The sequence below is a fragment of the Myotis daubentonii genome, chromosome 2 (assembly GCF_963259705.1).
Source record: "Myotis daubentonii chromosome 2, mMyoDau2.1, whole genome shotgun sequence".
NCBI lineage: Eukaryota > Metazoa > Chordata > Mammalia > Chiroptera > Vespertilionidae > Myotis > Myotis daubentonii.
The window spans coordinates 192,551,012-192,575,750 of NC_081841.1; the positions used below are offsets into that span (position 1 = coordinate 192,551,012).

The 24,739-nt window shown below is 45.2% G+C and overlaps 2 protein-coding genes across 2 annotated transcripts; one reads left to right on the forward strand and one right to left on the reverse strand.

The window, feature by feature from the left end:
* Positions 1-14,798: 14,798 nt before the first annotated feature.
* LOC132226780 (protein BEX4-like) lies at positions 14,799-15,785 on the reverse strand. The gene is made up of 2 exons (XM_059681215.1): positions 15,779-15,785; positions 14,799-15,166 (listed from the first exon to the last, which is right to left on the reverse strand). Exons 1-2 carry the CDS (start codon positions 15,783-15,785, stop codon positions 14,799-14,801), a joined length of 375 nt encoding a protein of 124 aa, XP_059537198.1.
* Positions 15,786-17,336: 1,551 nt separating this feature from the next.
* LOC132226422 (zinc finger CCCH domain-containing protein 11A-like) lies at positions 17,337-19,865 on the forward strand. The gene has a single exon (XM_059681090.1). The coding sequence runs from the start codon at positions 17,337-17,339 to the stop codon at positions 19,842-19,844; it is 2,508 nt and encodes an 835-aa protein (XP_059537073.1). The 3' UTR covers positions 19,845-19,865.
* The last annotated feature ends 4,874 nt before the right edge of the window (positions 19,866-24,739 follow it).

A 24,739-nucleotide genomic window follows, 5' to 3' on the forward strand; every position in this document is an offset into this window, starting at 1 on the left:
CTAATCTTCAAAACTGGGATAATCATAGCTCTTACCCAATGAGGCTATTGTGAGACCTAAGTCAAATGAAATAATGCATGTAAAGTGTTTAGTATCTACCACAGAGTAGGCCTGTTATTATTCTGTTATTATTCTTCAAAGAGTGTACAATCTTATTAGGACCATAAGACATAAAATTATGAAAAGCACCCTAGCCGATTTGGCTCAGTGGATAGAGCGTCGGCCTGTGGACCAAAGGGTCCAGGGGTCAATTCCAATCAAGGGTACTTTGCAGGCTCCTCCCCAGCCCAGCCCCTGGTTGGGGTGCGTGCAGGAGACAACCAATCAATGTGTTTTTCTCACATCGATGTTTCTCTCTGTCTTTCCCTCTCTCTTCCACTCTCTCTGAAAAATCAATGGAAAAATATCCTTGGGTGAGGATTAATCAAAAATAAAATAAAATTATGAAAAGCGTCACAGAGATACAAATATTTAAATAGCATTCTACTGGCAAAAGGGCTAAAGTGAACATTACCTGTTATTTATCTCTATATTGTTTATTTATTTTCAACAATACGCAGCTCAACACCTCTATCATTTACTCTCATATTCTATCACTCCTATTATATTCATCATATGAGAACATATGCCTGCTGTGTTCTGCAGGCTTTCCTGGATGCTTAACGTATTATTTCTAATCCTCACATTATCTATGACATAGACATCTGATTTCCCACTTGTGCATGAAAAAATTAGCCCTCGGCTTGGTAAGGGGCCTGCCCAGGTGGGTATATGTCATAAGTGGCTGGTTGGGGTTTGAACTCAGGCCTGTCTGCTGTAGGACACACTGGTTCACTCCATCAGCAAGGTGAACACAACTTAGAAAGTCATACCTCATTAGCCTGCCTCCTCCTGGAATACCTGAGGTAGGTGTCACTGTGTGGTCCTTCATCCAGACAATTTGTGAATCTGTTCAGTGAAACCAGTGATGACAATGTCCTGGCATTGAGACTCTTGAGAATGACAGAACCATAAGTCGGAAATGGATCAGGCTATTCTGAGGACAGCCCAGAATTAGATTAACCTTCCCCAAAAGGTAGAAGGGGAACTGAGGAAGCATTTAGCAAGAAGGACAGGAGAAAGTTTGAATAGGCATGAGAGGAGGCAGGTGGCAGGAGAATGTCCTGGTGAGCAAGGCAAGCAGGACATCAGGGCCATCTGGACACAGCCAGGGAGGAGAATGCTGGTGGGCAGACAATTTCAGTCTGGTGGAGTTGGGGTAGTAACCATAGCTTTGCAAATAAAACCAACTTCATACATAAGGAAGACACCTAAATGGGCAAGGTTTTGAGATCACTGGCATCACCCTTAGCCTCTATTGCAGTGGTTCTCAACCTTCTGGCCCTTTAAATACAGTTCCTCATGTTGTGACCCAACCATAAAAGTATTTTCGTTGCTACTTCATAACTGTAATGTTGCTACTGTTATGAATCCTAATGTAAATATCTGATACGCAGGATGGTCTTAGGCGACCCCTGTGAAAGGGTCGTTCGACCGCCAAAGGGGTCGCGACCCACAGGTTGAGAACCGGTGCTCTATTGAGTGTCCTTGTTACTTCTCTGGCCCGATTTACCCACTGGTCCCCATTTTCCAGCCACATCCTCCACAGTCAATGTCCTCTCCTTTCTAAGGCTAGTTGCCCTTCCAGTTTCAGTGGCCAGGGGCTGGACAACTTTCCTGTCCTCTTGAATTTCCAGAGACACAGTTGGAATTTTGAGGAAAGCTTTTCCTAAGGAAACCTAGGAAATCCAAACACAACAGCAACAAAGGAAATAGAAAGGCATAGAAATGGCTGGACTTTGAGAATATACATTTCTTATACTCTGGCAGCTCAAGTCAAGCTCTGATTACAATGACAACAGCATATGCTGTTTCCTCCTCTCTGGGTGTAAAAGCATACTCCATACGCAGCTGTCTTTGTGGTTTTCAGCCAAGTAACCCACATCCTTCCCCAATATCACTGGGATAATAGCAGCAGAAGTCTCTATCTTGGATGGGATGAAGGACTAGACACAGGCTGCCAGTCTGAGATGAGGGGAGCCTTTGCATATTCTACCTCAGCCTGGCTTCCTGGTGAGGGATGTAGGGCACTTCTTTAAAGAGGGCAGGTAGCACCCACTCCTAATGTCAATGACATATGGGCAACGTGCAGAGAGCCAAGACAGGGGCCCGGTTACCAAAAGGGGCTTCAAAAGATGACTTGGACATAAGGAATAGGAACCTAGTTACCGATGCTGAAGTATGGGGCCAGAGCAGGGTGGCTGCCATGGAGCCAAATTTGGGAAGAACCAGTGCATGACCGGATCTCTGTCAGGGCTATGGCTGCCAGTGAGGGCTCTGAGCTTGCTGTAAGGATGGGAGGAGGGAGAAGCAGGGAGTCTGGTGGGAAGCCCTTCAGTCTTACTCTTAGGCCCCTCGTCTTCCCTCAAGGATGCTTTCTTTCCAATATGGCTCTTGGCCCCACAACCCCTGGGTCAGGTCTAGTTCACTTCCAACCTCAGCCCTAGTTCCTACAAATTCAGCCAGAGGTTGGAATTCACCTGGCCTTTAGGGCCAGACCTAAAACTAAAATGATTTTTCCTAGTCCTTGTCTTTTTTAAAAAAATACATTTTTATTGACTTTAGAGAGAGAGGAAGGGAGAGGGATAGAGAGATAAAAACATCAATGAGAGAGAAACATCAATCGGCTACCTCCTGCATGCCTCCCACTGAGGATCGAACCCCACCTGGAATCAAACCAGTGACCTCTTGGTTCATGGGTAAATGCTAAACCACTGAGCAACAGCAGCTGGGCCCTAGCTCCTGTCTTGTTCTCTCTTTTCTCTTGGTCTTGATGTCTGAGGTCCAGTAAGACTACTCCTCGAGCCAGAACAAATCAGGACATCATGACTCTTCCCTGACATTCCCAGGAAGAGGTGTCTGGTTTTGAGTTTATATATCCTGCCCAATATTACATATTCTAGTAGCTTGGGAGGAAGGGAAGGGACAGCTTTGGGGTTTTACCTGTAATACAAATGCTAGAATATTACCCAATGTATATTCAGCACTATCAAAGTAAGAGGCTGCCTTATTCTATGTGACAATCCTGGCTCTTTAGACCAATAAACAAACAAACAAATAAATAAATAAATAAATAAATAACACCTGCGTAAGTAAAGGAAAATAAACTAGGCTAACCAGGACAACTTAGAAGCACCCAGGGAAAGCTTCCAGGCCCACCCACCCTCTGGGCTGGAGGGCTCCAAGCACATCCTGCTCCGGGTCCCAGGCATAGCTTCCCCTGAAATTAGCATATAGATTCTGGTCTACAAGTCTGCCCTAGCTCTGGGTTAGAGTGATAGTTTATTAACTTAGCATAATCTCATAGTATTATATTTCCTGTACATGAAAAGTTGAGGACTTGTGAGGCCAACAGGAAAGAGCTGGCAGGCTAATATATCCAATATGGATCTTCCACCCTTCCCATGCTGACGTGAGGTGCCAAGAACACTGAATGACTCCAGCAAAGGACTGCACTATTTATTACCCAAACGTCGTTTTCCCATGGTCTGTGTAAAATAATAGCTGCAAGTGCATGGACTCACAGGGAGATGGAGTGGAGGATGGAGAATTAAAGTAACTCAGGGCTTACATTGCATCTCTGCCCTCAACTCTGGGAAAATAGTTTCTTTGTCTCAGTTTCTCCAGTGCTTCAAAAGGATCATGGTGGCTTCCTGGCTTTTCTTGTGTGTGTTTTTCACATTATTGTTTATTGATTTCAGAGAGGAAGGGAGAGGGAGAGGGAGAGGGGAGGGGGAGGGGGAGGGGAGGTAGAAACATCAATGATGAGAATCATTGATCACTGCCTCCTGCATGCCCCCTACTGAGGGTTGAGTCCACAACCCCGGGCATGTGCCCTGACCTGGAATTGAACTGTGATTCATAAGTCGATGCTCAACCATTGAGCCACACTGGCCTGGCTTCCTAGCTTTTTGAAACAGATGTTTTTGTGGCTCCCTACCCCTTCACACCTCGTACAAGAAAGGGCAGACCTGTACCTAGGACAGTGTCTGGGATGGGTTAGACAGTAATTATGGAATGAATAAGTGAATGCATAGAGGAGAAAATTCCTTTTATGAAGGGATAGAAGCTTTATGAGTTTCATGAAGAATTAAGATCTCTAGTTGCTGTAAATAGAGAGGAGGATGGAGCGAACTTATTTCTAAAATAAGTTGTACAGATGATATATTATCAGAAGTTGCAATACAATAAGAATAGTAATTTCTTATTATTTGATGATTTAAGTGTGTCACCTACTTTATGGCCAACGGAGCTCTTCCAACAAACTAGAGAAGAGCAAAGACAATAAAAAAACAAATGATACTCTTAATCTACTGTTTGCCCACATTTATTTGATAGATGGGTGTTCAGAAAAAAGAAACAAACCTATTTACAGCCAGAAAGAAAATGTTGTGCACCTAAGGCGCTGGCTGACACCACCAATTCGTCTTGCCAAAGGTGTCTGGGCGGGAGAAGGTTCAGCAGCATGGTGCACCTGCTGCGTCCAGGGAATGTCCGAATTCTCACAGGTCTCACTGTGTCTCTTCTCTCATAAGCCTCCCCTTTTTCCTAAGCCAGGAGCATTTTGTTACCTGCACAAAGCCAGGTAACTCTGGCTTTAAAATCTCTTCCAGAAACAGGAGAACTTTATAATCAAGCTAGTGTTGTTGATTTATGTGATAGGGATAATTTCATGGGGGTTGGGGGGGGGGGTAAAAGGTTTTACAGTAAAACATCACTGTGTCTCTAGTAAAGATAAAAGGTTACATTAAATTATCCCTAGAATTAACTTTTGATAACCAACTTATTAATAAGAAAACTGCTTTAATATTATGAATTTCTGGGAATTAAAGTTCTTGGCAAAAATTCAAGATTAAAGGATTTTTACTATCAACCTGCATTTGAAGGCACGTTTCCAAATGTTTTATGGGAACCTTTATCATGAGGAAGTCAAATCAAGTTTTTCCCCCACTTCCTTGGAACTGTAAAGACAATATGTGGAGGTGTTGTTACCTAAAAGATTAGGCCATTGAGAGACAGGGCATGAAATTTTGGATGAAAATTTACAAAGCAATAACGTAAAAGTATACAACTAATACCATTTTTCATGTGTTGAGGGAGAGAAAGGTAATCGGAAACAGTAGAAGCTAGAAGGGAGGAAGCAGGAAATAATTGTACATGAAGTGCTGGGTTTCAGGAAACTTGCCTTTGGCATTAAGAAACAAGCAACTTAGACGATGCATAACTATTGTTTAGAGAATAATAGCCCAAGACCAAGCACAGATAAACAATAGGTGGGAAGTAAGATGTTTACCCACCTGCATTCCTGACTTCAGTTTATTAATTTCTTAATCCTCGCCCAAGGACATGTATTTATTTATTTATTCGTTCATTCATTCATTCATTTATTAGAGAGAGAGGAAGGTAGAGAGAGAGTGGGAATAAGGAGAGAGAGAAACATCAGTACAAGAAAGAAACAGTAATCAGTTGCCTCTTGTAGGTGTCTTGGACCCAGGATCAAACCTGCAACCTAGGTATGTGCCCTGACTGGGAATCGAACCTTTCTGTGTGCGGGGTGACGCTTCAACCAACTGGGTCACACAAGTCAGAGCTTTGACTTCAGTTTATTAACCACACCTTTCTACCTTAGTTTATTACTGATTAATCAGAGACGCCTCATCTGGAACAATTGTATATGGAAGAACCAGTCTGCATTTCATTCATTTGGAATGAGAATTGCTCTTAGAAAATGGGGACAATGTTCCAGAATACTTTTCAGGGCTTTGCAGCTAATGGAGAGATTTGTGCTGGAGGGTGTCCATTTTGATCACGTCCCACCTCTGGTGTGAGAAAGCTGGCGAGCATCCTCCACGGGCTTTTGTTGGCGGAGGGTTAACAATTATGTCAGTTGAGGGTGGGGTCTGTGGTGTGGGAGGACAAGCTTGATGTTTATTGTGCGAATTGCTGCCGAGCTTTTCTTTTCCATGCGGAACGGCGGCTGTGCCCTAGAGTTGAGATGAGGAAGATTCCTGACGTGGTGACGCAGCTTAATCATTCTAAAGGCCCTGGTGCCTGAGCGGCCACCACATGCCTCCCCAGGACATTTTTCAAAGTGCATGATCAGCATTCCTCAAAACTGCTGAGGTCATGGAAGACAGAGAAGACTAAGGAATCACTACAGACCAGAAAACAGGGAGGTTTCTTAAATTCAGCCCAGAGATCTTAAACTTTTTATTTGGAAAAGTTAGAGAAGATTTGCAAGAATAGTACAAAGGCCCTGACTGGTTTGGCTCGGCGGATAGAGCATTGGCCTGTGGACTCAAGGGTCCCAGGTTCGGGTCCGGTCAAGGGCATGTACCTTGGTTGCGGGCACATCCCCAGTGGGGGGCGTGCAGGAGGCAGCTGATCGATGTTTCTCTCTCATCGATGTTTCTGACTCTCTATCCCTCTCCCCTACTCTCTCTAAGAAATCAATAAAATATATTTTTAAAAAAAATTTAAAAAAAAGAATAGTACAAAGAATATCCATACATTCTTTGCCCAGAGTTAGCTATTGTTAACAAATGCCCATTTGCTTCAGAGAGTGCTGGTGAGAGAGAGAGAGAGAGAGAGAGAGAGAGAGAGACCTTCCTGCTAAACTATTTGAGAGTAAGTTGCCTACATCAAGGATATTCTCTAACATAACCAAGTGCAGCTATCAAGTTCAGTACATTTAACGTTGACACAATATTTTTATCTAATTTACTATCTGCATTCCAATTTTATCACTGACCCAATAATGTCTTTCAGCCCAGTTTTTCTTCTGGCACAGGATCTATTTATTCTAGGGTCATATGTTGCTTTCAACTTTCTCATCTCCTAGTCTCCTTTACTCTGGACCATTCCCCCAGCCTTTTGCTGCATGATTGTTTTAATGACAATAAAAGGCATCTATGGTGTTCGCCCTATTATCTAGCGGGGAGGGGAGAGCAGCATTCACAAAGTCACAGAGGTTTGGGGTGGGGTGCATGCAGGCTGAGGGGCTGGCCCACTCTCTCCAGCAAGGTCCAGGGGTATCAACAGCCCTCATCTGAGTCTCTCCTTTTCCTTGAATTCCTACAATTTCTTTCTGTTACTTAAGCAGCTGGGCAAATGCCTGCAGGCAGAAGGGGTATATCTCATGCCCTGGACGGCCTCTGCATTGCCTTCCTTTTCTGCCCTGAAAGGTCAGATGGGCAGGAAGAGGGAAGGACGTCAGGGTATCCCCAAACCCTACCCCATGCGCAGAGAAGGCAGCACTGAACAATGTCCCGACAGCCAAGGGTCACAGAGAAAGAGGAGGAGCTGAACTGCTCCACACCACTGCCCTGTGTTCTCTGTGCCCTGCGGTCACTGACAAAGGTCAGCAGAATTCATACACCTGCCCCTGGGCTTATGGGAACAGGCCTGACAGAAACGAAGGGAATGTGCTAGATGAAAACATCCAACACCCGTTTTTAGGTGCTATTTCAGTTATTCGGGCTAGCTGAACTCTGGCTAACTCCAGTTATTTCAGAATTTGGGCATCTTCTAAGGAAAAGTGAAAAATCCTGGAAGCACATTAATAGAACATGAGTGACTTTTTTTTTTTTAACTAAAAACTCGTTTAAGAAATCACATGTTTAAATCAGATTTGATTTAGCTGATACTGATTACTCATTTGTGATGAATCCCAAATTACACTCTGCCTTTGCTTTTTTCTGATGGAAAAAAATCAACATCTCTTTCAAAGACAGGATCCTGTGTTTTCCTTCATTCGGCATTTAAATTGCCCGTCCTTTCAAACCGGTTCTTTTTCTGTCTCATTCACCAGCAGGCCTTGGTTTCTATTCTGCGGCACTCTGCTAGCTGTCTCTGTCAAGCCCGTGCTCAAAGCTTAGCAATTAGGGACACAAATTAACTAAGTTGCCAACCCAGAATTAGAAGAACTGGGTTTCCCTTTTTATTTTAAGAGTGTGATGGAATGCCAAGAAAAAGCTGCTGTGACAGTCAGAATGCTTTCAGCAGCAATGAACGGAAAACCCAGCTAAAGTGAGGGATCGCGTCCCCTGACCGGCACTGTGTTCCTGCGATGATGCTGAGGCTGACACTAAGCAAACAGCAAGTGAGCGTCTTGTGCTAGCAGGAGGGACTGAGGCATGGAAAGGTGAGGGACTGCAGCATGGAAAGGTGAGGGACTGCAGCATGGAAAGGTGAGGGACTGCAGCATGGAAAGGTTACGGAATATGCTAGGGGGCGGGACTGAGGCATGGAAAGGTGAGGGACTGCAGCATGGAAAGGTGAGGGACTGCAGCATGGAAAGGTGAGGGACTGCAGCATGGAAAGGTTACGGAATATGCTAGGGGGCGGGACTGAGGCATGGAAAGGTGAGGGACTGCAGCATGGAAAGGTTACGGAATATGCTAGGGGGCGGGACTGAGGCATGGAAAGGTGAGGGACTGCAGCATGGAAAGGTGAGGGACTGCAGCATGGAAAGGTGAGGGACTGCAGCATGGAAAGGTTACGGAATATGCTAGGGGGAGGGACTGAGGCATGGAAAGGTGAGGGACTGCAGCATGGAAAGGTGAGGGACTGCAGCATGGAAAGGTGAGGGACTGCAGCATGGAAAGGTTACGGAATATGCTAGGGGGAGGGACTGAGGCATGGAAAGGTGAGGGACTGCAGCATGGAAAGGTTACGGAATATGCTAGGGGGAGGGACTGAGGCATGGAAAGGTGAGGGACTGCAGCATGGAAAGGTTACGGAATATGCTAGGGGGAGGGACTGAGGCATGGAAAGGTAACTGATTGTGTTAGGGTCAGGGGCCGTGGCAGAGAGAAATTGCTAGATTGTCTTAGAAAAACATTGTATTATGATTCAACCCAGCCAGGTGTGATCCTGTTTTCCTACTGAACTTTTAACCCTGCCAGTTAATGCTTTGTAGTTCTCACAAATGAAAAGCCTCGTGGGACCCTTAGTCTGCACTACAAGCTGCGAAGCTCCCAGAGGGGGAGGGATGCGCTGTAGTCAGCTGGCCAGCTTAATAAAGGCTCCTAAATTTAAATTCTGGGTTGGTGGTCTATCTCGCTGATTGAACCCATAACAGTCTGAGTCTTCATTTCTTTTCTGGGGCTGTAGTTTCACCTGGGGAGTTTCCCAAACAAACCTGGCCACGACTCAACTGCCAGGTCTTCCGAGTCCATCGCTTGGGGTGTGGCCCTTGATTGATGTTTTCTCTAAGCTGCCAGATAACAATTCAGTTTGATAAGCACTCTTTTGGGTCTTTGTCCTGTGGTTTGGGGTAGAAGCATCTGTCCAATTTAATGAAGCACCAAGTCAAGGAGCCCCTATATTACACTTAGCCCTGAGTGAGGTCCTAGGGCAGTGGTTCTCCACTTGCAAGGACCAGCAGAATGTGCTTGGTGACTTGTAAAGAATAATGATTCTTGCCGAAACCGGTTTGGCTCAGTGGATAGAGCGTCGGCCTGCGGACTGAAAGGTCCCAGGTTCGATTCCGGTCAAGGGCATGTACCTGGGTTGCGGGCACATCCCCAGTGGGAGATGTGCAGGAGGCAGCTGATGGATGTTTCTCTCTCATCGATGTTTCTAACTCTCTATCTCTCTCCCTTCCTCTCTGTAAAAAATCAATAAAATATATTTTAAAAAAAAAAGAAAAAGTAAGTCTAGAAATACTACAAAAAGTGCAATACCATTTTTATGAAGTTAAAAACAACTACACTCATACACAGACCTTTAAGAATACACATGGACACAAAACTGTATGAAAATGAAAGCAAGGGAATCAATGAAAGATTTAGGATGATGGTTACCTAGAATGAGAAAAGGAAGGAGTTTGGCATCGGGGCATGGGATGAGGTGGAATTATATCATGAAAAGTAGGTTATTGTCACAGTCCTAGCTTTCATTTGGGGTGGTGAGTTTGTAGCTGCTTATTACATTATCAAAAATAACTACTAATAACTCGCCTATCATCTATTGACCAGTGATGAAACTGCGCTATGATTATTGTCCACATTCCTGCGGAGTATTCACTGAGCCCAGGGCATAGTACTATGGAGGACACATGTGTCCTGCTCATTGAGGCTTAGACTGAATTCTGAAGCCCCCAGGCGACAGTTCTGAGCCTGTACCAGACCTGCTCTGAGTTGTTGTCCCCTAACTAGCCAGTCACTTACTGCTGAATGAATGAAGCCCAAGGTTGAGTGGGCCCCTAAGTGTACTATGCATGTGGATGCCATTCTCCAGATCTGATCATTCAGGCGGGACCCTACAGCACACCTCATTTCTTCTCCCAGAGTGTGTGCTGTCTGTGCTAACATACTAGGAAAATGGATTCAAATTTACAGACTCTTCTAGATCTCTAGGCTTGAAGTAAATCTTCCAAGTTAATTTCCCTGAAGGACATATTCGTAATTGCCCTGAGCTGAGAAGGGCTTGTGTGATCCTAGAGCAAGGAATTATGTGTGTGACTTAATACTACTTAAAAAGAAATAAAATATTAATCATTGAGAATTGGAATTCCAAGAGCCCTGCAATGGAGGACCTTGCTGGAGGATTTGCCATTAATAAGCTTTGTGACCTTGGGCAAGTCCCCCAACTTTCCCAATCTTACCCATCAATAAAATGAGGAGATTGCAGCAGCTGATCGCCATAGTCCCTTCTAGCACTGAGATAGCATAATTCTATTCTTCAACATCACTCCCTTATACAAAATGCTGTTATCCATTTCCCAGGCCCCTAAAAGAGGACTCAAACAATAAAGATTCCATTTCAAGTATGATAACCAGCTGTCTCTTTTTTTTTTTTCATCTGCCCAGCAATCACATACAAATCATCTGAGTTCTTCAAGGCTGTTGTTTCTCATCTGGTTAACAATGCTGGTCACCCACCAGTCTGGGAAGAGTCATTTGATCATGTCTGTGAAGTGCCTGACCTCATCAAAAGAAAGTGCTCTATGAATCCAAGGTGTTAAAACAGGAGTGAAACCAGAAGAAGTTTAAACTCGGGGGTAGAAATTTCCTGTGCAGCTCAATAAACTGAGAACCTCAAGAGAGCACATGGCACAACTGAAGGTGAAGGGCAGCGTTCTGCTGTGGGAGCTGTGACAGTCCCTGAGGCATCAAAAGGAGAGACAACACTGTCGTTAGTTGCCAACTATTGGTAAGAAGGCCTGTTTTGTGACCAAAACAAGTAGATGATAAACAGGATCACACATCATGGTGCCTAGCTGCTCCAATGAGAAGACAGGGCAACTTGGAATAGGGGATGAGCAGTGGAAAGTCGGAGATAGTGTCCTAATCCTTCTCTAGACCTTGAGCAGATCATCCTCTCTTTGAGACTCATCTATCAGGAAAGGGGTTGGCCAGATAACTTCTTCAGTATAAAGTCCTATCACATGTTTGCAACAAGACTTTGGTCAATTCCCTTAAGCTTCTGGAGTCTAATTCTTCCTGCTTGAGAGGCAGTGGCACATGGTGGCCAAGAGCTCTGGAGAAAAGCTGTCTTGGTTTGAATCTCAGTTCTGCCACTTTTAAACATTTTCCCCCAACATTTTGTGACGACAACTTTTAAACACAGAAAAGCCGAATGAGTTGCTTAGTGAACACCTGTGTAGCCATCGCCTAGATTCATTTTATCCACATCTGTTCATCTAGTCAGTTCTCTGTTCACCAATCCATCTTGTTATTTATGTATCTCAAAATGAATTGCAGTCGTTAACGCAGTTCCTCTTCAGCATAATTCTGCCACATTTTAGTTGGGTGATCTTGGGTGAGTCAATGTCTCTTTATGTATGTGGACCTACTGGTACACCTAATGTTGTTGTAAAGTTAATGTACATAAAGTACTTAGGGCCAAGCACCAAGTAATTGTTACCTATTGTTATCGGAAAATTGAGACACTGCAGGACTCACGGTTCCAAAGCAATGGTCTCCAAATCTACTTTTCCCCAGAAAGACCAATTGTCTGGATGCCGCTTCTTAAACAGGATGCAAGATTAAGGAGTCTAATTCTTCCTGCTTGAGAGCCAGTGGCACGAGGTGCAGCTCAATAAACTGAGAACCTCAAGAGAGCACATGGCACTTCTTACCAATAGTTGGCAACTAACTACAGTGCTGTCTCTCCTTTTGATGCCTCAGAGACTGACTGTCACAGTTTCCAGCTCCCACAGTAGAACGCTGCCCTTCACCTTCAGTTGTGCCATGTGCTCTCTTGAGGTTCTCAGTTTATTACCGCTTCTTAAACAGGATACAAGAAAACTTACACAAGAGATTGTTTCAATGTGCCCAAGTGCTGTTACTGAATGTTAGGAGCTTTGCTGTGTCACTGAATGGTAGTGAAAACATTCGGACCAAGAAAACAGAAGGCTTTGCCTCACGATCAAGTCATCTACATATATCGTTCTTTGTCACATTTTTCTTCACAAATAGTTCCAAACTTAGTGGAAGCATAAATAAAACACCTATTGCCTTGACTTAACTATTTGTATTATCCTTTTTTCTGATCCATTTCGTACAGATAGCATGGCAATTCATCCTAAACAATCTCAGCGTGTGCCTCTAAAAAGTAAGGTTGTTCTCCAGCACACAATACTCTTGCCAAAAACCTAATTCCTTAATATCATCCTATCTAATAAAAGAGAAAAATGGTAATTGGCGTACGACGATACCCTTTTCATTGGCTGATCAGGACTATATGCAAATTAACTGCCAACTATGATTGGCAGTTAACTGCCAACTAAGATTGGCAGTTAACTGCCAACAAAATGGAGGTTAATTTGCATATGTAGGCACAATGCAGGGAGGTGAAAGGGAAAGCAGGAAGAAGCCCCCTGCCACTGACAGTGATCAGAAACCCAGGGGGGAGCTAAGAGCTGGGGGACAGGGCAAAGGCGGCCCTGGGGCCGCCTTTGCCCTGCCCCCCAGCCATGATCGGAGAATCAGGCGCCTTTTCCGCCCTGGCCAGTGATAGCAGGAAGTAGGGGTGGAGCCAGCGATGGGAGCTGGACACGGTCGAAGCTGGCAGTCCCGGGAGCTAGGGGTCCCTTGCCTGGGCCTAAAGCGGAGCCCACTATCGCGGGGCCGCTGCAGCTGGGGGTCCCCTGCCCAGGCCTGACACCTCTGCCGGAGGCCTCAGGCCTGGTCAAGGGGCCAATCCGGTGATTGGTGATCGGAGGGTGATGAGGGTCAACTCCTCTGGCCGAGGCATCAGGCCTGGGTGGGGGCGGAGCCGGGGATTGGGGGGATATAATGGTCCCCTTGCCCAGGCCTGAAGCCTGGGTCAGAGGCGTTAGGCTTGGGCGGGGGGTGGAGCAAGCGATCAGAGGGAGATGGGGGTCCCCTGCCCAGGCATGATTCCTGGGCCAGAGGCCTCAGGCCTGGGCGGGGGCCAGAGCCAGTGATCGGGGGGAGATGGGGGTCCCCTGTCCAAGCCTGACACCTCTGGCGGAGGCGTTAGGCCTGGGCAAGGGGCCGATCAGGCGATCGGAGGGTGATGGGGGTCAACGCCTCTGGCGGAGGCATCAGGCCTGGGCAAGGGGCCAATCAGGCGATTGGAGGGTGATGGGGGTCAACGCCTGAGGACTCCCAGTATGTGAGAGGGGGCAGGCTGGGCTGAGGGACTCTCCCCTCCCCACACACACCCAGTGCACGAATTTCGTGCACCGGGCCCCTAGTCTAATATAAAGTCCAATGCCTTTTATTAGAGAACCCAGTTAAGACTTGTGCATTACATTTTGTTTTTATGTCTCTTTTATCTCTTTCAATCTAGAACAGTCCCAAAACTTTCTCCCTTCATTATTTACCTAATATTGGCCTTTTGGAGGGACCAGGCCAGTTTTTGTGTAGAATACCCTATATTCTAGATTTGTCTGATTGTTCCCTCCGGTTATCCTTTGCTCCATATTGTGCATTTCCTGTAAACTAGGAATAATCTGTTCAATTTCATTTCCAGAGTTGGATATAGGGGCATATTTTATTTGTTAATATTTGAAGATTTTCCTCCTTTCTCTTCCTGAGGAAATTTAAGTAAGATAAAAAATGGCAAATGGGCCCAGCCAGAGTGGCTCAGTTGGTTGAGCATCATCTTGTGCACCTGAAGGTCTCAGGTTTGATTCCTGGTCATGGCCCCTGGGTTGTGGGTTTGATCCCCAGTTGGCATGTATGGAAGGCAACAGAATCGATGTTTCTCTCTCCAAATAAATCAATAAAAAATGTTTTAAATGGTAAATGGTGGGTCAATAGAAACATGGTTTATTAATGAGTTTACTTATTAATAAAAGTTAAACTCAAGTTATTCCTTCAGTATTTTTAGATATATTATTAAAAACAAGTGTGACCTTCATTATCACACTAAAGGTTTATCTCACTGCAATATAGAGGCATATTGACACTCTTCACCCTTTCATGCCATGTTTGTGAACCAGCTGCCAATTCAGAGGAATCACTATAATGTTAATAAACTCAATGCCAATTTTAATTTCTTTTTTAAGTTGCTTTATTAATTTTACATCATGAAAAGAATATTTTTTCCAGAAACTAAGTGAAATTGCCTTGCTGGACAGAGAGTTTTAAACTGAGACAAAACATTATTCAATTAGAAACTAGTAAGAGGAAACAGCAAAAGGTTTACAGAAAAGTAAATCACAAAACTACTAGCTTTTGGAACAGAGGCCAAATTATTAGCCTCAGTGAAAACCTTGGGATTCAAGATATAAAGCAGAAGTCATAATGATTATCAGGTTTAGGAGTTTGGAAGCATATAACATGCCTCATTTGCTGCTCCTTAGTCTTTCTCCTGATATCCATCTGCTGTTTTGTGATCTTTTCTACACTATCTCCCACTGCATTGTGATCAACACACTTGTTAGATATGGACCCCTGAAAATTAGGGACAAGTCGCTTAACCCGCCCCACCCTGACATTTCTTCCAGGCTTCTGGGCTTTGCCTCCTCCCAAAGTGCGAGGTTCCTCCTCATTCTGCACAGGGGCTTGGTCCCCTCCTTCATTTTCATGTTGGGCATTTTCCATATTGAGATTTTCTACTGCTCGTTCCTCTTTGGACTCCGTTGCTCCTGCTCACATTTGCCTCTGGGGGCTTCCTGGATGGGCTGCGTGCCCTCAGGGCCACTGGGAGCTGCAACCAAGAAGGGTGCAAGCCTCCTCAGAGTATCACCAATTTTACTTTCAAGTTGAAAAGAATCTATATATATTAAAGCCTAATATGTGAAGTGTCCCCTCAGGAGTTCGACCGACTGGAAGTTTGATTGCTCACTATGACATGTGCTGACCACCAGGGGGTAGTGGGAATGAAGGGAGGCCCTGGCCAGCAGCCAGCAGCTGCTAAGGACCCTACCTGTGCACGAATTTTGTGCACTGGGCCTCTAGTATTCCCATAACACTTCTACCTTTTACAGAAGAGATATTTTTCTTTTGTTTATAGTTTATTTGAAATGATGATTCTGCTTTCTTGTTACTTTTTGACTCTGAAGAAGTTTAAAACTGGTCTCCCCAAGGTGTCCTCTCTGGCATGTGAATTATTTTTAGCTGAACGCATCAAAACCCTGCAGGTTCACAAGATACTTTTACCTCTCCCTCAAAGAATTTTAATTAGGGGCCATAAAAACAGTTATCACTAGAAATAACCTTTTAGGACTTATCTGTAGTGCAGGGCAACTTCTAATTACTGAACATCTGTTCTTCTCATCTCGTGACTAACCTTCCCCCCTTGTGAAGCCCTAAGGCAGTGATGGCGAACCTAAGACACTGGGAGCTGGGACACCTCTGACACACGAACTCATTTTTTGGTTGATTTTTCTTTGTTAAATGGCATTTAAATATGTAAAATAAATATCAAAAATATAAGTCTTTGTTTTACTATGGTTGCAAATATCAAAAAATTTCTATATGTGACACGGCACTAGAGTTAAGTTAGGGTTTTTCAAATTGCTGACACGCCGAGCTCAAAAGGTTCGCCATCACTGCCCTAAGGTGACGCTTAGCTCGAAATGTCATTTATACATCATTTCAACTTTCTGTCTTTGAATCACTCATGTGTGTGGGGTGTCTGACTCTCTCAGTATGTGGGATTCCCATACGTATGTATGTAATTAAATTTGGTCATTTTCTCTTCTTAGTCTGTCTCATGTCAATTTGAGTTATAGACCAGCTGAAAGAACATAGCAGGGTAGAAGAAAGTTTGTTTCTTCCATGCAACCTCTAAAACCTCAGAAGAACTAGAAAGGAACAACAATTCACAAAAAATGAAATAATAGGACTCTAAGTGACTGGTCAATCATTTGCTAAGACAGATCTTTTCCACATGGTCTTTCCATTACTGCTAAAAATAATTTACTCTTGAAAATAATTGGACTTTATAAAAAAGTAAATTAATGCCCCTGCCGGAAGCCAGTCCAACCTTGCTGCTTGACACAGTCACTGCAGGGAAGAAACATCTGCACAGCTTATGTTTCAAGGGACCTGGTGTATATGGCATAGGTTTGCTCCCCCTCTTATGTGTTTTAAACAGGACCACCTCCCGGAGAAAGGTTGTTTCCCCAGGTCAGGATTTTTCCCCCCTTGCAGTTAGGGATTAACAGGAAGAAGGAAGGGCATCAGTGAAACCCCTTCACTAAGTGCCAGGGCGGGTAGTTAATCCCTTTAACTATGAACAATCATGCTTCAGCTACATAAACTTTACTGAGGATAATCTCCTTCAGTTACTTCCTTGTAGCTTAGAATGGATAGGATTGAAATCAAATGGTATAAATACAGATGTCACAGGACAATCAAACGAGAACCTGGCTAGGCTGCTGATCAACTGAAGGCTGCTGTCTCCGTGTCATTCCTTCTTCACCGACTCTGTCCACGCCTCTGGGAACCCCTGGACCTGCTGGGGCTCTAGCCCGGCAGTGGCGGAGGGCAGCGGCCAACAAAGAAGAAAGACGTGGCAGCAAGCGGGAGCCGGCGATAGTGTCCTCGGTTCGATTTGGGGATATTGCCTGCCCAGAAATTTCCTGGAAAATTGACTAGTACTAAGTGCGTGAGAGATTGGAACTCAGTGAAGACACAGGTGTTCCTGTTGAGGGCAACCAGCTAATCATTACATTTTAAAGGCAATTTCTGTGATTGAGGTGTCTTCTGGAGGACTAAGTCCACTTCAAGAGGACTCGAAGCTGCTCCTGACCTTGAGAAAGCAGTGCCTTGTTTGCAAGAAGACATTCCTGATCTCAGGATCTACCCAGCATGCCTCAGCAAGGAGAAGACTGCTATTTTTTCTTCTATTCTACATGTACCAAAGGTGACAGCTGTCCATTCCGTCACTGTGCAGCTGCACTAGGAAACGAAACTGTCTGCACATTCTGGCAAGAAGGACGCTGTTTTCGGCGGGTGTGCAGGTTTCGGCACATGGAGATTGATAAAAAACGGAGTGAGATTCCTTGTTATTGGGAAAATCAACCAAGGGGATGCCGAAAGCTAAACTGCGCCTTTCATCACAACAGAGGACGTTATGTGGATGGCCTTTTTCTACCTCCAAGCAAAACTGTGTTGCCCACTGTGCCTGAGTCACCAGAGGGGCAAGTGAAGGCTTCCCAGCTCACAGCTCAACAACACAAATTGTCTGTCCAGTCTGATCCCGCCCCTCAACTGCAAAGTGTGATGAAAGTACAAAGTTCAGAACATTTTCCTACCCCCACACATCCGCCAGTTGTGATCAATGCTGCAGATGTTGATGAAGACGACGATGATGAAGACGATGATGATCAGTTTTCTGAGGAAGGTGATGAAACCAAAACACCAACCCTGCAACCAACTCCCAAAGTTCATAATGGATCACGAGGGGCTTCTGCCCGGAAACCCGGGGTCAATTTAGAACAAGGTGAAAGTTTGAATGTTGGATTGAAAACTCTTGAGGAAATTAAGTCAAAGAAAATGCAGGAAAAGTCCAAGATGCAAGGTGAAGGTTCTTCAGGAGTATCCCGTCTTTTACTCCAGCCTCAGCCCCTCCCCGGTCCCGAAAAAGAGAATGTCCAGACTGCGGTGAGGACAGGGACTCTCTCCAACAAACAAGGAGAAGAACCCTTGATAAGACTGAGCCTCACCGAGAGACTGGGGAAACGAAAATTTTCTGAAGGTGGTGACAGTGGTCCTCCACCTAAGCGTGCCCTTGCACAGAGCCTAGGGAAGAAAATGGGTGCTTCAGACACTGACAAAACACCAAAGAGAGTTCGAGTTTCCAAGTCTCTAAAGGAACGAGTAGGTGTGTCAGCTGGTCAAAACAACGAGGAGGCAGCAGAGAGACTTACTGACCTTGGCGACATCCACGTGAAGACATTAGCAGAAATCCTTCTGGAAAGAGCCAGTGAGAAACGCGGAGAATTGCAACCTAAACGCAAGGCAGGAGGCCCTTCGAAAGCTGATGATCCTACCTCAGGGCCAAGAAGCTCTTCCACCATTCGAATCAAAACCTTCTCTGAGGTCCTGGCTGAAAAGAAACACCGGCCGCAGGAAGCACAGAGACAGAAAAGCAAAAAGAATGTCACCTGTGGCGAGTTAAAGAAGGACAGTGATACTAAAAAATCATCGGTTTTGCCACCACTGGTGGCCAACAAAGGACAATCAGAGGAGCCTGCAGGGAGAACAAAGTCTATGCAGGAGGTGCATGTCAAGACGCTGGAGGAAATTAAACGGGAGAAGGCACTGAGGGGGCTGCAGAGCTCCAAGAGCAGCCCCAGCTCCCAGCCTCAGCCCGAGGCCACCCCGGGGCCAAGGGGGCTTTTCCGAATCACCGAAAAGTCAGGGATGAAAGAAGACAAGAAACCTCAAGAAGACAGTGAAGTTGCATGTCAGAGCAGTGTTGCTAGAATCCAGGCTAAAGAGGCTTCTGCACATGAGACAACGGGAGGGGGCATTCACATTCCAGTCAAGAAATGTGAGACCATGCCAGGAAAGCACATCCAGAAACAGCCAGCGAGAGCAACCTCACAGAAGGAAAGGTCTGTCCTGCCACCCCCCTGGGGAGACGGAGAGGCGGGTCATGCCCCGCCAGCAGACCCGCCAGTGCTGGCCACTGCGCTGAGCATCACACGGAGCCTGAGCCTGAGCCTGAGCCTGAGCCTGAGCCTGAGCCTGAGCCTGACAAAGCGGCTTCCCACCGAGTCACCCCACAAGGCAGAGGTGGAAACCGCAGGGACTGGCGACTCCACATTGGATGCGAAGTGTGCGGCACAGGCCTTGGAGGAAAGGGTCCAAGCGAAACCCAAAGCCAGTGTGAAGCCCTTAGTGGCTCAAGTGGTCTCTTCCCCCAAACTGGCCCCCAAGCGCAAGGCAGAGGACACCCACCCTGCTGTCATGGCAGCGGTGAAGCGGCTCCGCGCCAGCGCCAGCGGGGTCCGGCAGGAAAGCCCGGCCCCAAAAGCAGCCATGGCTCTGGTCCCGCTCATCTCTGAGGACACAGCGGGCACTCGGCCTGAGGCAGAGGGACCCAGAGACAGTCTTGTGCTGCCTCCAGCCCAATCCTCGTCAGAGCCCTCTCCGCCACAAGTATCCGGCCCTTCCTCATCCCGAATGGCCGCGAAAACTCGCCGACTCAGCACTGCTTCCACAGGACAGCCCCCCCTCTCTGTGGAGGATGGTTTGGAGAAACTCATATGGGAGACTTCAGGAGGCCAATTGGAAGCCGAGATCGACCTGGATCCTGGGACACACGAAGATGACCTTCTGCTTGAGCTCTCACAAATGATTGATAGCTGAACGTGATAGTAGGACATTTCAAAAAAAACACCAAACAGAAAACTCACGAAAGCCGAGGCCGGTTTGGCTCGGGGGATAGAGCGTCGGCCTGAGGGCTGAGGGGTCCCCGGGTTCGAATCCGGTCAGGGGCATGTGCCTGGGTTGCAGACACATCCCCAGTGGGGGATGTGCAGGGGGCGGCTGATCGATGTTTCTCTCGCATCCATGTTTCTAGCTCACTATCTCTCTCCCTTCCTCTCTGTAAAAAAATCAATAAAATATATATTTTTTAAATTAAATCTTTATTGTTCAGATTATTACATTGGTTCCTCTTTTTTCCACCATAACTCCCCTCCACCCAGTTCCCACCCCACCCTCTGCCCTCAGTTCCCACCCACTGTCCTCATCCATAGGTGCACGATTATTCTCCAATCTCTTCCCGCACCCCCCACACCCCTTTGCCCCCACCCCCAAGAATAGTCAGTTCATTCCCTTTCTATGTCCCTGATTCTATTACAATCACCAGTTCATACTGTTCATCAGATTATTTATTCACTTGATTTTTAGATTCACTTGTTGATAGATGTGTATTTGTTGTTCATAATTTGTATCTTTACCTTTTTCTTCTTCTTCCTCTTCTTAAAGGATACCTTTCAGCATTTCATATAATACTGGTTTGGTGGTGATGAACTCCTTTAGCTTTTTCTTATCTGTGAAGCTCTTTATCTGACCTTCACTTCTGAATGATAGCTTTGCTGGATAAAGTAGTCTTGGTTGTAGGTTCTTGGTATTCATCACTTTGAATATTTCTTGCCACTCTCTTCTGGCCTGCAACGTTTCTGTTGAGAAATCAGCTGACAGTCGTATGGGTACTCCCTTTTAGGTAACTGATTTTCTTTCTCTTGCTGCTTTTAGGATACGTTCTTTGTCTTTTGCTCTTGGCATTTTAATTATGATGTGTCTTGGTGTGGTCCTCTTTGGATTCCTTTTCTTTGGGGTTCTCTGCGCTTCCTGGACTTGGAAGTCTATTTCTTTCACCAGGTAGGGGAAGTTTTCTGTCATTATTTCTTCAAAGAGGTTTTCAATATCTTGCTCTGTCTCTAAAAACCTGCACTTAGTTTCTTTGTGTGTGTGTGGGGGGAGGGGGGAGGGGTGTTGAAAATGCTTTACCTGTATTAACTCACTTAATCTTTCCAATAACTCTGCAAGATGATTAGTATTTTTCGCTCCATTTAACAGATAAGGAAACAGACTTTGTACTTAGTTTCATCTATTGTAACGTTTACCCAAGATGATCATTTCTTTAGTCTAGAATTTGCCCCAGATCAGACGTATACCTCTGAATGACCTGTATGTGTCCTAGATTCCTTGGGGTCAGATTTTTAAAGTCCCTTGATAAACATTTTGTCCATTTGATGCCACTGTTTAGCATCTCCAAGAAAACGTTCTTTCTTACCCCTCTCCTCGTCAGAGCCCTCTCCGCCACAAGTATCCGGCCCTTCCTCATCCCGAATGGCCACGAAAACTCGCCGACTCAGCACTGCTTCCACAGGAGAGCCCCCCCCCCCCCGCCCCCTCTCTGTAGAGGATGGTTTTGAGAAACTCATATGGGAGATTTCAGGAGGCCAATTGGAAGCCGAGATCGACCTGGATCCTGGGACACACGAAGATGACCTTCTGCTTGAGCTCTCAGAAATGATTGATAGCTGAACGTGATAGTAGGACATTTCAAAAAAAAAACAAAACAGAAAACTCATGAAAGCCGAGGCCGGTTTGGCTCGGTGGATAGAGCGTCGGCCTGAGGGCTGAGGGGTCCCGGGTTCGATTCCGGTCAGGGGCATGTGCCTGGGTTGCAGACACATCCCCAGTGGGGGATGTGCAGGGGGCGGCTGATCGATGTTTCTCTCCCATCCATGTTTCTAGCTCACTATCTCTCTCCCTTCCTCTCTGTAAAAAAATCAATAAAATATATATTTTTTAAATTAAATCTTTATTGTTCAGATTATTACATTGGTTCCTCTTTTTTCCACCATAACTCCCCTCCACCCAGTTCCCACCCCACCCTCTGCCCTCAGTTCCCACCCACTGTCCTCATCCATAGGTGCACGATTATTCTCCAATCTCTTCCCGCACCCCCCACACCCCTTTCCCACCACCCCCAAGAATAGTCAGTCCATTCCCTTTCTATGTCCCTGATTCTATTACAATTACCAGTTCATACTGTTCATCAGATTATTTATTCACTTGATTTTTAGATTCACTTGTTGATAGATGTGTATTTGTTCATAATTTGTATCTTTACCTTTTTCTTCCTCTTCCTCTTCTTAAAGGATACCTTTCAGCATTTCATATAATACTGGTTTGGTGGTGATGAACTCCTTTAGCTTTTTCTTATCTGTGAAGCTCTTTATCTGACCTTCACTTCTGAATGATAGCTTTGCTGGATAAAGTAGTCTTGGTTGTAGGTTCTTGGTATTCATCACTTTGAATATTTCTTGCCACTCCGTTCTGGCCTGCAACGTTTCTGTTGAGAAATCAGCTGACAGTCGTATGGGTACTCCCTTTTAGGTAACTGATTTTCTTTCTCTTGCTGCTTTTAGGATACGTTCTTTGTCTTTTGCTCTTGGCATTTTAATTATGATGTGTCTTGGTGTGGTCCTCTTTGGATTCCTTTTGTTTGGGGTTCTCTGCGCTTCCTGGACTTGGAAGTCTATTTCTTTCACCAGGTAGGGGAAGTTTTCTGTCATTATTTCTTCAAAGAGGTTTTCAATATCTTGCTCTGTCTCTAAAAACCTGCACTTAGTTTCTTTGTGTGTGGGGGGGGGGAGGGGGAAGGGGTGTTGAAAATGCTTTACCTGTATTAACTCACTTAATCTTTCCAATAACTCTGCAAGATGATTAGTATTTTTCGCTCCATTTAACAGATAAGGAAACAGACTTTGTACTTAGTTTCATCTATTGTAACGTTTACCCAAGACGATCATTTCTTTAGTCTAGAATTTGCCCCAGATCAGAAGTATACCTCTGAATGACCTGTATGTGTCCTAGATTCCTTGGGGTCAGATTTTTAAAGTCCCTTGATAAACATTTTGTCCATTTGATGCCACTGTTTAGCATCTTCAAGAAAAAGTTCTTTCTTAGCCCTCTCTCCACAAAAAGACTGAGAGAGAGATCCAAGTGAAAGGATGCAAGAGAACTTGGTGACTCCTTGAGGTGTTGTCAGTTTGGGCAAATTCGCCCTTTTTTATTTTGGGTTAAGCCTTGGAAACTGACCTGTTGGCAAAGTCACAAACAGGTCTTTGGAGTCTTAAACAACCCAATCTGAGAGGTGGGGACTGGTTTACACGCGCTATCCTTTAAAAAATAAAAAAGGGGGGATTTTCTGAAAGCTGGTCCACCCTTGCTGCTTGACACAGTCGCTGCAGGGAAGAAACTTCTGCACAGCTCCTGTTTCAAGGGACCTGGCATATATGGCATATGTTTGCTCCCCCTCTTAGCGCTATGTGTTTTAAACAGGACCACCTTTCCCCAGGTGAGGATTTTTCCCTTATGTTAGGATTAACAGGACTAACGAAGGGCATCAGTAATACCCCTTAACTAAGTGCCAGGCGGTTAGTTAATCACTTTAACTATGAACAACCTTGGAATGGAGATAACAAAGGCCCTAATCTTTGAAATAGAATGAATAGGATTAAAATCAACTGGTATAAATACAGATGTTACAGGACCAAAAAAAAAAGGAACCTCGCTATGATGATCAACTGAACGCTGCTGTCTCCATGTCATTCCTTCTTCGCGGACTCCGTCCACACCTTTGGGAACCCCTGGACCTGCTGGGGCTGGACCCCAGCATGCCCCCTTAATGTATCCTGTTTCAGAACTAGAAATAGAAATTCTAGCATTCACAAGACAATTTAGTAAATGATTTGAATGTTTCTTTATAGACATTTGGAATTTGCTTTCCATTAACACATTGAAGTTTTGCATAAAGCTAAAATGCAAACACACTCTTCATTTTAAAATAAGCAATCTTAGCCCTAACCAGTTTTGCTTAGTTGAGTGCCATGGCCTGTGGACTGGCGAGTCCTGGGTTCAGTTTCAGTCAAGGGCATTTTCCCAGGTTGCAGGCTCGATCCCCAATATGGGGCGTGCAGGAGGCAGCCAATCAATGATTCTCATCATTGATGTTTCTCCCTCTCCCTTCCTCGCTGAAATCAATAAAAAAATATTTTTTAAAACAGTAATATTATTTAAAATCAGTAAAAAGTAATCCTATTTAGGCATAGCTATGAACATCAAGCACAAAGTCGAATACCAGTGTGGGGCTTGGAGAAGACGCCCCACAGTGGTTCCTGCCTACACTGATTTGGGACAATGGCGACAGACCTCCCCCACCCTAACTCAGACAGGCACTTACTCACAGTCCTCCTCTGGTTCAGTCAGCATAGTGGGCAGCATTGAGTTATGGGGAATTTGTGAGCTGGTTGGAATGCATGGTCCAAGGCAGAAGTTAATTGGATAATGTTTCTTTTCTGAGCTCCTGTGCCCCTGTCATTGTCTCCCATACCATAGGCCCCAGAGCCACACCTCAGAGAACACTTCAGCAGTCCTGTTCCTCCCTAAGCAGTGTCTACAGCCTTGACCACATGTCCTGCCTCATGAATATCATCACTGCCCTCTGGCTGCCACACTGGAAGGACAGTGGTAGGTGCACAGGGTTGGATAGTGTCCCCCCCAAAGTCATGTCCAATCAGAACCTGTGAATGTGGTCTTTTTGGGATCTTTGCAGATGTATTCAAGTTAAAATTAGGTCACACCTAATACTGCTCACACCTAATCCAGTATTACAAGTGTCCTCATAAGAGAGAAATTTGGATACATACACAGACCCACAGGGAGGGAAAGAGGCCATATGA

Bases quoted from the DNA above. Each gene is read 5' to 3' on its own strand.
- LOC132226422 (XM_059681090.1), top strand. From the start codon at position 17,337: ATGCCTCAGCAAGGAGAAGACTGCTATTTTTTCTTCTATTCTACATGT.